Source organism: Eretmochelys imbricata, chromosome 6 (assembly GCF_965152235.1).
Source record: "Eretmochelys imbricata isolate rEreImb1 chromosome 6, rEreImb1.hap1, whole genome shotgun sequence".
Taxonomy (NCBI): domain Eukaryota; kingdom Metazoa; phylum Chordata; order Testudines; family Cheloniidae; genus Eretmochelys; species Eretmochelys imbricata.
Genome location: NC_135577.1, coordinates 68,748,504 through 68,762,068, shown reverse-complemented (window position 1 = coordinate 68,762,068; position 13,565 = coordinate 68,748,504). Strand labels below are relative to the sequence as shown.

At 44.3% G+C, this 13,565-nt stretch overlaps 1 protein-coding gene across 2 annotated transcripts in view; it reads right to left on the bottom strand.

Annotated features, from left to right (window-relative positions):
* The window catches only part of UBR1 (ubiquitin protein ligase E3 component n-recognin 1), a 145,754-nt gene that overhangs the window by 82,318 nt on the left and 49,871 nt on the right, over positions 1 to 13,565 (bottom strand). For both annotated transcript variants that reach the window (XM_077818803.1, XM_077818804.1), the window contains exons 17-21: positions 10,022 to 10,132; positions 7,972 to 8,037; positions 7,225 to 7,326; positions 6,287 to 6,350; positions 118 to 242 (exon numbers count right to left, since the gene is read on the bottom strand). In XM_077818803.1, coding sequence (XP_077674929.1) covers positions 118 to 242; positions 6,287 to 6,350; positions 7,225 to 7,326; positions 7,972 to 8,037; positions 10,022 to 10,132 — 468 coding nt within the window. The remainder of the gene's footprint in view (positions 1 to 117; positions 243 to 6,286; positions 6,351 to 7,224; positions 7,327 to 7,971; positions 8,038 to 10,021; positions 10,133 to 13,565) is intronic.

Below are 13,565 nucleotides of genomic sequence, written 5' to 3'. Positions count from 1 at the left end.
ATCTGTGGTTTCCACCAAAAGAAAAAGTAAAAAACACTTTCATCTAAAGAAACAGGGAGCAGAAAAGAGAAAGAAGAGGGAAGAAAGCGGGGGAGGGAGGGAGAGAAAAAGACTCACATTCTCAGGCAAAGATTTGGCAATAGCACTGTGAGCCATTGGTTCAATGCAGAGCAGATGAATAATTTCTCTCATGGTAATTTCTTCTTTTGTCACACTACTCACTCCAGGCACGTATCTTTCCCCTACCAGGAAGCCATAAAAAGGAGGAAAAAGGAAAACATGAAGGTTAAAAAAACACTTATGATTCACTCATACAGAAAAACAGTTACTAACCTGCTCTGTAATTGTTCTTCTTCAAAATATGCTGCACTTGTCCATTCTACTTCAGATGCACGCATGCCCAGTGCACTAGTGTTGGAGATTTTTCCCTCAGCTGTACCCATCAGGTCAGCGCATGCCCCCTCTGCTGCCTCCTACTGTTACACAGCGGTACCAAAGGGTGGAGCCACTCTCTACCCCAATGGTCCCCAAACTGTGGGACTGCACCATTCGGGCTCTGCTCAGGAATAAACTGCTTCAGCATACATGAGGGCTGAGTCAGTGCAGGCTCTGCTTATGGGATGAGACAGTGAAGCTGAGCTGCTGCAGCATGCCTGGGGGCAGGTCTACACTACAGCCAGGATCAGTGCTCTGAGATCGATCCACCGGCAGTCAATTTAGCGAGTCTAGTGAAGACCCGCCAAATCGACAGCAGATCGCTCTCTAACCAACCCCATACTCTACCCCCAACAAGAAGAGCAAGGTAAGTTGATGGGAGAGTTTTTCCCGTCGACCCCCCGTGGTAATTCAACATAAGGTACGTTGACTCCAGCTATGTTATTCACATAGCTGGAGTTGCGTAGCATAGGACTTACCGCAGTAGCGTAGACACAGCCCTAGTGATGAGTCACTGCAGGCTCTATTGGAGGGGTGAGTCTAGGCAGCTGAGAGAGCAGCCCTGGTCTTGCTGTGGGTTTGCCTTGGGGGTGGAGGGTGGGGGGACGGGACAGGACCAAACACACACATGTGTTTAAACCCCTTCAAGGGGACATGATACCTCCAATCAGTCCACTTAGGGCTTTAGGAGGCAGGGAAGATGATGGTTGCCATAATATACTGCAGTGGGTTCCAGAACAGCCTCATTTATTGGGAGCACTGCTCAAGAAGGTCCACAGATCCCAAGATATCAATCAATCTGCATGAGCTCCCCTGACCTATTTCCACTTGAATATTTAGTGAGGAAGCCACCCTCTGTAAGAGGTCCTGGTGTGCCCAATAATTATCTGGGGCAAGTGAGGAAATACCAGATACTACTCAGACAATGAGGAGGAGGAATCCAACACTAGTTGAGGTGATTTGCCCAATCCCTCCAAATGGAGACTCACTTAGGCAGGTTCCCCATGTTCAGTACTGGGCTTAGCACTGGGAGTGGCTTCCTGCAGTTCTTGCCATGCAGGTTCACAATGTCTACCGGAGAATGTAGAGGCGGGAGGGTATGGAGAGGATTTGGAGACAGCAAGAAAACCCACGAGTTCCAATACAGCCACTGATATGGCACTGGAGCCCAATTTCTTCCCAATCATTGCTCCCTACTGGCCAGCCAACAGGGAGGCTCTGCTGGATACCAAAGGTGAGAACTTCTCAGAGGAGATTGAAGGCCTGTGTGATGCAGCCATGACATGCAAGATCCCACTTCTAACTTATCTGGCTAGGGAAGAGAGGTGTCTCTTTGGTGCCAGAGAGTGGTCCCAGGAGTCCTTAGAGGACAACATTGGGGAAATTATAGATGGGCTGCATATGAGGGGGTACCAGAGTGTCCACAGGGTACCCATGATATTGGGAACGGAACACTAGTAGCCAGCAAATCCGTTATATTGTCCATCGGTAATGGTTGAGATGTCTGCTGGATGCTCAGTGAAGACTGTGTGCCATGGCATATACCTTGGGTGTTGACGGCATCGGGAGACTCTCTTGCCGCTGAGGATAGAGTGCGCTTGGTGCTGAAGCACTCTGTGGTGCAGATACCATTCTCCTCTTCTTCCCAGTTTGATCACTGGATGGGGACCTTGCTCACCTGGGATTACAGGTTTCCAGATGCAGTCCTCCACTGCTGCTTCTTAGGTACCGGAGAAGGAGATTGGCGCTGAGACTCTCCCATCACAGTGGAAGCGCTCCTGACCAAAGCAGAGGCACTTGGTGCCTACCCTGAGTAGGAAGACTCCAAGGGTGGGAACAAAGCTGTCTCCCTAAGATGCTTAGTTTGACCTCCGTGGTTTTTTTAGTTCTGGCTTAAAGTCCCTGCAGATTTGGTACCTTTCCCTAACATGAGCTTCTCCTAGGCACTTCAGGCACCCACAGTGTGGTCACTGACTGGCACTGGTTTCTTGCATGCATCGCAAAGTTTGAAACCTGGGGACTGAGGTGTGCCCTAGCCCTGGGCATCAGAACCCAATCCAGAGGGAACCAGTTATACTAAGTAAACTACTAAAAAAGGAAAACTAATAGTAGAAAATTAAACTAAGACTATAAAACAACAAAACACAAAGAAAAAGGGAAACACCTACAACAGCAAGGTAAAACACTGCGACAATCGTCACAGGCGATAAAAAGAACAGAGATGGGTTGGCTCCACCTTTTATACCGTTGCACAGCAACACGAGAAAAGATACTGATGGGTACATCGGAGGGAAAAATTTCTGACACTAGTGCGCTGGGCATGCGCACACTTGAAATAGTATGGACATGTGCAATCAGTCAAAGAACCACCGTACTCCTGTACAGATATTTCATAGGACAAATTTGTGAAACTATCTCCCAAAAGATATTTGAGGGCAAAAGGGAGGAAGTTTTTTTTTGTTGTTTTTTTTTTTTAAACTGTTAAATTTTTTTGCTGCCCATAAGAACCCCATACTGGTTCAGATCAGTGGTCCTTCTAGCTCAGTATCTTGTCTTTCAACAGTGGCCCGTTAGTGGCTTCAGAGGGAATGAACAGTACAGGGCAATTATTGAGCCACTGATGGAACCTATCCTCCATGAACTTATCTCGTTCTTTTTTGAGCCCAGTTATACTTTTGGCCTTCACAACATTCCACTGGCAACAAGTTCCAGAAGTTGATTTTATGTTGTGTGAAGAAGTACTTCCTTCTGTTTGTTTTATACCTGCTGCCTTTTAATTTCATTGGGTGACCCCTGGTTCTTGTGTTATGTGAACACTTCCCTATTCACTTTCTCCACACAACTCATGATTTTATCAATCTGTCCTATTCCCCTTCAGTCACCTCTTTTCTAAGATAAACAAACCCACTCTTTTTAATCTCTCCCCATATGGAAGCTGTTCCATACACCTAATCATTTTTTGTTGCCCTTCTCTGTGCTTTTTCCATTCTAATATATTTTTGGAGATAGGGAGATCAGAACTGCAAGCAGTATTCCAGGTGTGGACTCACCATGGATTTATCTTTTCTTATTATCAATCCCTTTCCTAATAATTTCTTACATACTGTTAGCCTTTTTGACCACAGCTGATCATTAAGAGAGAGAACTATCCACAATGACTCCAAGATCTCTTTCTTGAACGGTAACAGCTAATTTAGACCCTGTCATTTTGGAAAAAATAATCTCAACTATACAATGTACATTACGCTTTGCATTTCTCAACACTGAATTTCATCGGCCATTTCGTTCCCCAGTTTTGTGAGAACTCTTTGCAACTCTCCTCAGTCAGCTTTGGACTTAACTGTCTTTTGTATCATGTCCAAACTTGCTGTCTCACTGTTCACCCCTTTTTCCAGATCATTTATGAATACTGTGAACAGCACAGGTCCCAATACTGAACCTTGGGTGTCACGCCATTTACCTCCTTCCATTATGAAAACTGACCATTTATTCCTACCCTTTGTTTCCTATCTTTTATCCAGTTACTGATCCATGAGAGGACTTTTCCTCTTATCCCATTACTGCTTAGTTTGCTAAAGAGCCTTTGGTGAGAGACCTTGTCAAAGACTTTCAGAAAGTACACTATATCCAGTGGATCACTCTTATTCATATGCTTGTTGATTCCCTCAAAGCATTCTAATAGATTGGTGAGGCATGATTTCCCTTTACAAGAGCTATGTTGACTCTTCCCCAACATACCGTGTTCATCTCTGTCTCTGATAATTCTGTTCTTTCCTATAGTTTCAACCAATTTGCCTGGTACTGAAGTTAGGCTTACCAGCCTGTAATTTTAAGGATTGCCTCTGGAGACTTTTTTTTGAAATGGTGTTACATTTTATCTCTGCATCCCATCTGGAGGAGACATATACCCAGTTAGTATGGCAATAGTTGAAGTCCCATATTATTACTGGATTTTCTGTTTTTGTAAAAAGAAAAGGAGTACTTGTGGCACCTTAGAGACTAACCAATTTATTTGAGCATAAGCTTTCGTGAGCTACAGCTCACTTCATCGGATGCATATTGTGGAAACTGCAGAAGACATTACACACAGAGACCATGAAACAATACCTCCTCCCACCCCACTCTCCTGCTGGTAATAGCTTATCTAAAGTGATCACTCTCCTTACAATGTGTATGATAATCAAGTTGGGCCATTTCCAGCACAAATCCAGGTTCTCACCCCCCCCCCCAACTTTTTTTCCCGAAAACCACACACACAAACTCACTCTCCTGCTGGTAACAGCCCATCCAAAGCGACCACTCTCCCCACAATGTGCAGCGATAATCAAGGTGGGCCATTTCCAGCACAAATCCTGGTCTTCTCAACCCCCCACCCCCACCCCAACCCCCCCACACACAAACTCACTCTTCTGCTGGTAATAGCTCATCCAAACTGACCACTCTCCTTACAATGTGTATGATAATCAAGGTGGGCCATTTCCAGCATAAATCCAAGAGTTTGTATGTGTGGTTTTTGGGAAAAAAAAGGGGGGGGGGTGAGAAAACCTGGATTTGTGCTGGAAATGGCCCAACTTGATTATCATACACATTGTAAGGAGAGTGATCACTTTAGATAAGCTATTACCAGCAGGAGAGTGGGGTGGGAGGAGGTATTGTTTCATGGTCTCTGTGTATATAATGTCTTCTGCAGTTTCCACAGTATGCATCCGATGAAGTGAGCTGTAGCTCACGAAAGCTTATGCTCAAATAAACTGGTTAGTCTCTAAGGTGCTACAAGTACTCCTTTTCTTTTTGCGAATACAGACTAACACGGCTGTTACTCTGAAATCTGTTTTTGTAGCCTCTCTAATCTCCCAAATGGCTCCTCGTTCCTAATAAACCTAAATCCCTCCTCCCAAACACCATCCTCTCATCCATGCATTCAATGTTCTGCCTGTCTAACTGGCCCTGCATGTGGAACTGGAAGCATTTCAGAGAATGCTACCATGGAGGTCCTGAACTCTCATCTCTTGCCTAGCAGCCTAAATTTGGCCTTCAGAACCTCTCTCCTACCTTTCCCTAAGTATTGATACCTACATGTATCACAACCACCAGATCCTCCCCAGCACTACACATAAGTCGGTCTAGATGTCTTGAGAGGTCCCCAATCTTTGCGCCCAGCAGGCAATTCACCATGTGGTTCTCCTGGTAGGGTTGCCATCCCTCCAGCATTGCCCTGGAGTCTACAGGAATTAAAGATTAATCTTTAATTAAAGATTATGTCATGTGCTGAAACCTCCAGGAATACATCCAACCAAAATTGGGAAACCCTATCTCCCGATCATCACAAACCCAAATATTCAGGGTTATTACTGTTTTATTATAATAATGTTTCTTTGGTGAGGTATAGGGATTTGCTTTGCTTTCTCAAGTACTGTCACCTATACATGGTACAGCAATGTATACAACATTAGAAATATTTTATAGTTAATTACATCTCACATCAGGATAATGGGCATCAGGCATAAAGTTAAGGGATAGATTCTTCTCTTATTATACCTGAATAACAAAGTGTGGAATTATCTAACAGGCTAAACTGTATACAAGACACACTGGTTTCAGATGTCATGTTTGCATGTCACAGAACCATCTACTTAAGAGTTATCCAATACCAACCCCAATCCTCTAAATTAAAATACAGAGAATTGTCTAACAGAAAAGGTCATCCATCAAGTCTGTCCCTTCCAGCAGCAAATATCTAAGTACTGCCCTGCAGAGAGGAAAGCAGCTAAATTACAGCCAATCCAAAAAGCAAAAGCAACTCCAAAACACAAAATCAGATCTCATTTATACTGTAAACAGAGTTTCTTACCCACAACATAGATGAGAACCTGCAGCATTTCTTCTATTAATATATTACATTGCTTGGTCAAATCCTATAGGGGTTAAAAAAAAGGTTGCTGGGTCAGGGAATGATGCAGTTAAGTGGGAAATCCAGGCTTGAAGTTAAGGGTTTCCACAGATGACATTGGTCTCAGCCCAAATGTTCACAATTTACTATTTTAATAGAAAAAACACCCTCCAACCTGAAGCATTACAGTCTGGAGACACTGTGTAGACTATCATCTGTGGGGATTGTTCTGTGAATAAAATGCAAAATTAACATAGTAGGAAGGGATATAACTGGGAAAATTGTGTCCTGAATGAAGAGGTAGGTGAAAACTCCCCACACCCTGAAGAATTGACAGGAGAAACCAGGAAAATTGCATTCAGACTAAAAAGATATGTGAATAGGCCTTGAAGGACAAAGACATGTTGAGAGGAAAAAGCTTCCTGATTTTTATCAGGCAACCTAGGAAATAACAGTACTGGTAGAGACACCCACTCTGTATACAACCAGTAATCCTACTTAATGCATACAGAGGATAAAGGATGCAAACCAAAGACATCCTGAAGCAAGATGTTAACACAGAACGTGGAGAGAATTATAGGAGAAAGACGCATTGCTTTTCCTTGATACAATCCTATGCCATTCCAGCGTTAACATTCTTTGAATTGCATGGTAACTAGCAAGCAATTTGGACAGAGACATTGAAGACAGCAAAAACTATTTGTTTTACACTGAGAACAAGAAACTTTCTATTACAGAGAAAAAAAAATCACTTAGCTAACCACTTGATACACCTGTAACTTATGTTACTATTTTTGGTATGGTCTTATGATTGCAGTGAAACAGCTGCAGCTAGTTTCCTTGCTGATGTTCTATAACCTTGAAAGAAGAGAATTCATGAATAGTTCCTTGCTGTTTACCTGGTCTTTGGTGGGCATGATCTTCTTGAAGGCACTGACAAGCTCATACCTCTGTAGTATCAGCAACAGGAAAAGGTTTGGATCCATAAGCGATGCACCAATCTGCCAGATACCCCACATCCCAAGAGCTTTAGTTAGCATCAAATTTCTTCATTAAAGTATGAAAAATATCCCTCTTCCAACATCCATTTTAAATAGGAAACAAATTCAGAGCAAGGACACAGCAAAAGCAGTTCAAGATTTAAAGCACAAAGTTATGAGTTACACAAATTAATGTTAAAAAGTGTTTCAGTTGAAAAATCAATGCATGGCTTCTTGATATTTTTGGAAGTCTTGGCTCCCTTTCAAGGGTTAACAGACATTAGTTCTGTTTTTTGGTGTGGTTTTAAAGAACTGACTTAAATATCCTATCTGGCCATCTCATAAGTGACTTACAAAATATATCATTTTCAACTACTAGGCAAGATAGAGGATCTGTGTTTGGGGCAAACATGATATGGGAAAAGTGGGACAGAGCATACAAGTAATGACAATAAAAAGTAGAGAAAAATTTCTACATCGTATGACTTGTAATGTATGGCTGGGTCATTTGTGCAATCGGTACTATCCAGATATAGGGACGCTTATTATAATTTGTGTTGCAACATAGCACTAATTAAAATTAAAAGCAAAATCACACAAAATTTGATGAATGAGACAAGAAGTTGGGAAGTACTTTGTGTCGGCAGTAATTTAAAAGGTTTCTACCTGCAGCATGAGGATGTCTTTATCATACATTTCTTCTCTACATTTAACATCCTGGTAATAGAACACCTGTGTAAACAAATAATACAAACAAGTTTCACAAGGGAAACAACAGTCATCTAAGAAGTTCCTTTATATTCCCTGCACTTTCTATTTTCACACAAAAAAAGCTTCAAACATTTGTTCCCAGAAGGTTAAAAAGTGAGCCTACACTGGGATATTGTGGCTTTCAAGTCTTTGTACAATCCATTAGATTACACATATACCGCACCTCTCGTTTCAATTCATAGTCTTAGATTAACATACACCCACTAAATAGGGAAAATAAGGTAAATGTAACATCTTCAGCTATTAACTACTTGCTCCTCACCAGTTAAACAACATCCCAGGTTCTCCAGTGTGAAATAAGAATGCTCCACAGTTTTGAAGCAAAAGGAGACTATATCCATGTATCTAAAGGGCAGAATGTTGCCTTTAGTTTTCCATGGCATCTACAAAATACAATGCGGTACAGAAGTGCTTGTTATTGATAATTAAGAGGTACCCCATTAAGAATCCTTTGGGACTTGCAGACCTTCATGTTACATTTTTTCACACAACAACTACTATAGGCTAAGTAGTACCTGGTATTTACATTTATTACTCTTAAGGGCATTCTGCGACAAAAAAAATCAAGTTTTATTTGTCAATAAATAAATAAATAAATAAATACAGTCTCCAGCATGGCAGCAGGGACCACAGGCCACTGGCTGCACAAAGGTGGGAGATCACCCTGTAACCTCTCCACTCCTGGGACTCAGTGGTGAGGCTGCACCCTACCCTGACACAACACAAGGCCTGAGCCTGCCACAGAAACACCCTGAAGCCCTGCCCCTCTGCGCCAGGTGTGAGGCAGGCAGATTCAATCAGGCAGGATCCAAGTATGGAGGGGGATCACTAAGTGGGGGATCCAGGTGTGGGGTGAGAGGATTCTGTGTGGGACAATCTGGGTGCAGGCAGCTCAGTGGGGGGTCTGGGTGTGGAGGGATCTGGATGCACAGAGGCTCACTGTGGGTGTTCCAGATATAGTGGCAACAGGACTCTGCAGGGGGTTCTAGGTAAAAGTGGTTGGGACTCAGTGCGGGGGGCCTTGGTGTGGGGTTCTCAACAGTGGGATCTGGATGCTGAGGCAGTGGGGCTTAGTGGGGTGGGGGTCTGGATGCAGCTAGTTGGGGGGTCAGTGGTGTGGGGGTCTGGATGTGGGGGCTCAGGGTGGTGCAGGGGGGTGGGGCTCATCAGGGTAGGAGTGGGGGTCCAGAGGCAAGGCATCTGGGTGCAGGAGACTCCAGATGCAGGGGCTGAAGTTCAATTGGGTGGGGTTCGAGTATGGAGGGCTAGAGGGGTTCTGGGTGTACAGAGTGAGGCTTGGTGGGGGTATCTGGGTATGGAAGGTCCAGATGCACAGGGGTTGGGCGGATAGGTGAGCAGCTCCCCCTGCAGCGACCCCTCCCCCTGCAGCGACCCCTCCCCCTGCAGCGGAGGAGCAATGGGGGCAGGAAGTTGGGGAGGATGCTGAGCTTCCTGCAGCTGGGAGAGGTTTCTGGGGGTGGGTCTGACACAGCCTCAGCCACTCCTTGCAGGGGAAGAAGTCGTCCCATCCGCTCCTGCCTCCAGCCCAGCTGGGACTAGCAACTGATCTCGGCTCAGGGTAGGAGCCGTTGGCTGGGGGGTCCCCAGTCCTGTGGTGATTTACTTCTCTGCCAGCTGCTCCGGGTGCCTGAAACGACATACCTGCACAGCTAGGGAATGGTGCATGACTACTCTTGCAGCTTCCCTTTGCTTCCCTGTCAGGGTCATTTTTCTGCAGGGAAGCAAAGAAATCTGTGGGAGACGTGAATTCTGCGTACACGCAGTGGCACACAATTCCCCCAGGAGTAATTTATACTTATGTTATGCAGGCTTACCACACGAGCTTCTTCTACAGCAGGTGGCTCAGCCATCCTTAGTACCAATGGGAAATGTTGGCACAAAACTAACAGGACACAAAATCACTAATACATACTACAGAGAGTACCTGGCTTATTAGGGAGAGCCCATTCCTTCTCCACATCTCTGCAGCAACCTGAGCAACCAACACTAGACAGCGCAAAGGGTATTCCACTAGCAGCTCCACTTGGAATTGTTCCTAAAAAATCAAGTTAGTTAAAACTGTCAATAGATTTAACATAGTACAAATCTTGAAGAATAAAAAAAATAAAAATCAATGATTACAAGACAATACAAAAAAGACCTAAACTGGACACAAAAAGAAAAGAAAATAGTACTTCTTAGCACAGTGGGATATTTTGAATTCAGTTTTCCTTTTGGTGTCCCCTTTTAAAGCCTTCTGATCTCATCATAATTTATTTTCTACGCTGGTGCTCACCATAGCCCTGATCAAACAAACTGAACCAGGTAGGTGGTTATGTGGCGCCTCAGTGAGTTCAAATGGACTTCACATGGGTGCAGGGTATCTGCAGTCTCTCTCCAGTATCCGTGCCCATGTTACGTTGAGACAATTGCTGTTCTGTAGAGTGAACTGACTAATCAATTCAGCTGTGTAATCCAAACATCAGCCCCAAAGCAGCCACTGTAAGGAATCCTTCTCTTACGAATAGGAAAGATAACCCAAATAGGAAAATAACTCTGAGGCAGACCTTTTAAAATTGTTCCAGGAAACACCAAATCCCACTCCTACCCCTGAGTTTGGTCACATCACACCCACTAAAGTTCAAGAAACCCATAGAAATGCTCAAATAAATTGGTTAGTCTCTAAGGTGCCACAAGTACTCCTTTTCTTTTTCCATAGAAATATTTGAGCCACCACTTGCAAAGCAGACCCATTCCCTTTCTGGCTGGGAGACCCAGGAAACAATAATATTGCCCACTCAACAGAAATTTTCAACATTATCTTCCAAGAAGTGAACATTTCAACCTTCCTGAAAAATGCAACAGTCTACTCAATCCTCAGGAAGTCAACATCTAACGCAGACCAGCTTTGCAGCTAAATAAAAATCAAGAAAGTAGTAACAATCAAGTTCCAACAATATATGACATCTTCCAACATTCTGGATGTTACACAGTTAGGCTTCAAACCAAGGCATAAGAGAGAGGCAGCACTCATAGCACTAAAAGAGGTCTTCCTTGTGGCAATAGATAAAGGCCATATCTCAATGCTCATACTGCTTGACCTCTCTGCAGCTTTCCATAGAGTTGATCACAACACACTACTGACCTGCCTACTTCATGTCTGGAGTAGGTATCTCAGCAGTACAGTGGCTCCAACCATTCTTCTCCAAGAGGACCTAAAAGGTACACAGAGATCCCACAGCAATCCTTTCCTTCTTCAAAGTCTACATGGAAGTACTTTAAAAGGTAGTAAGCCATCACATGTTCCAGTCCCAACAACATGCAGGTGACACCCTGCTGCATACCTCACTTTCAACATGTAATTGGCATCATTGCAAGACTGTACAAGAGAGCAGTTCATGGATGGGGAACAGTTGGCTCAAACTAAATCCAAGAGTGAAGAGATACTGGTCGGAAGGACAAAAAACTTTTGAAGAGCTAGCTGGGACTTTGGTCTCCGCTTGCATGTAAAGCATTTGCTCCACACTCCCCATTGATAAAAAGAAGTGGTGTGAATCCTCAAGGTCATTCCTAATTATATATCATCAGGCAGCATCAGTGGTGAAAAGTGCCTTCTACCTGCACCTTGATAGGGAACATCACTCCTTCCTCCAGGACAAGAATCTGGTCACAGCGGTCGATAATTTCCTCATGTCTAAAGCAAAATGCTGTAAATCACTATCTGGATGCAAGACAGAGGCTCCAGCTTATACAGAATGCATCTGCCAAACTCCTCAATAGGAAGGGTCACCATAAGCTTATCTCCCCAGCAGTGGCGCAGCCAGGTGGAAAAAACAGGAGGAGCGGAGATTAAAAAAGGCGCCACCCGCTAGTACTCACCCAACGGCGCTCCGGGTCTTCAGCGGCACTTCGGCATCGGGTACCTCACTCGCTTCAGTCTTCAGCTGCACTGAAGGACCCTCCTGCCCCCGAAATGCCGCCGAAGATCAGAGTGAGTGAACGACCCAATGCCGAAGTGCCGCCGAAGACCCAAAGCACCGCCTGACCCACCGCCGAAGACCTGGAGCGCCACCATGTGAGTAAAAATTAAAAAGGCGCCACTTCTGTTCAGTGGGAGAACGACTGCTCCCCGCCTAGCTATGCTACTGCTCCCCAGTGTTCTGATCCCTCCTACGGTTCCTGTACATTTCCACCGCTGGTTCTAAGCATCGATCTTCACCTTCCAAGCCATCGAGTCGACCCAGAGACATCAGCAATTACGTCTCCATCAGTGATCTGCCCCAAGATACGTGCACTCCTCACAGACAATGCATCTTATAAAATTCAAGAAGATTGTAAGAGCTGTAAGTAAAACATTTGCAGTTGTTGGAATTCAGCTGTGGAATGAACGAACACAGGAGATCAAACTAATCCAGAATCTAAAAATTTCAGAGCACAATGCAAGTCTCTCTTCTTTGACAAAGCATCTCCACCATAAGCAACAGTGTTTTGGACCTCCTTTGTAAATTCTTAAAGCTGAAGCCAAGATGCTTTCTGCATGACCACTGCAGACATATGCTGTTCCAATAGGTCTTTCCTGGTAGATATAGTCGGTACCAATAAGGATGTCTTAGAAGGAACCGAGATTGTATGAGAAGCACGGCATTTACTTGGTACCGAGAATGAACTGGAGAATGACATAAGTACAGACATTACCGAAGGAGTTATAGGTACCACCTTCTTAGAAAAAGGAGTGCTTAAACTCCTGTGCTCTGCTTCTGCAGTATAGAAAGTCTTGGTACGAAAGCATGTTTGGTGCCTCTGTTCTTAGAAGAGCCTGGAGCCATGCACATGAGGTTAATACTGATAGTACCTGGAGACTCAACAATACCCAGTTCTTTAGTTCCAGGACACCAAGACTTCTTTGAAGTAGATTCCTTCTGAGGAGGATGGTCACTCTTTTTATGGGTCTTCTCCGAGGATTTACCTCAAGTAGATCGAGGTGAACATGCTGAAATCAAAGGGGCACTGTGTTCACTCCCAGGCCGATGTCCAAGGGGTTTGTCCTGGCCTGGATCTGAAGCTGGGTGGAGAGAATGCTCCATCATTAAGAGTGTGAGACTTATCTCAGGATTCCTCTTCAACCCTACCCTTAAAAACAGAACAGACAGAGCACTTCTGAGGAATATGCAACTCCCCCAGGCAGTGGATACACTGGAAATGCCCACCACTGACCAGGCAAGTGAGGCACCATTTGAAGCCTGGAGCGCAAAAGTGATCTGAGGAAAAAGCTCCACCCTTTCCCCATCCTGTAAGGTGGGAAATGACTGAGACCGACCGACCGAATTTGATTCATATTTAGTACATCCTTTAATAAGTGAAAATATAATCACATATTATTAAAACACTGTATGCAACCAATGTAACCTCCCCCACAAATGATTTCATTAATCAGTGCAGAACCCCCTTTAGGGCTATATATTGACCTATGTGCACCTCAACAGCCTAAG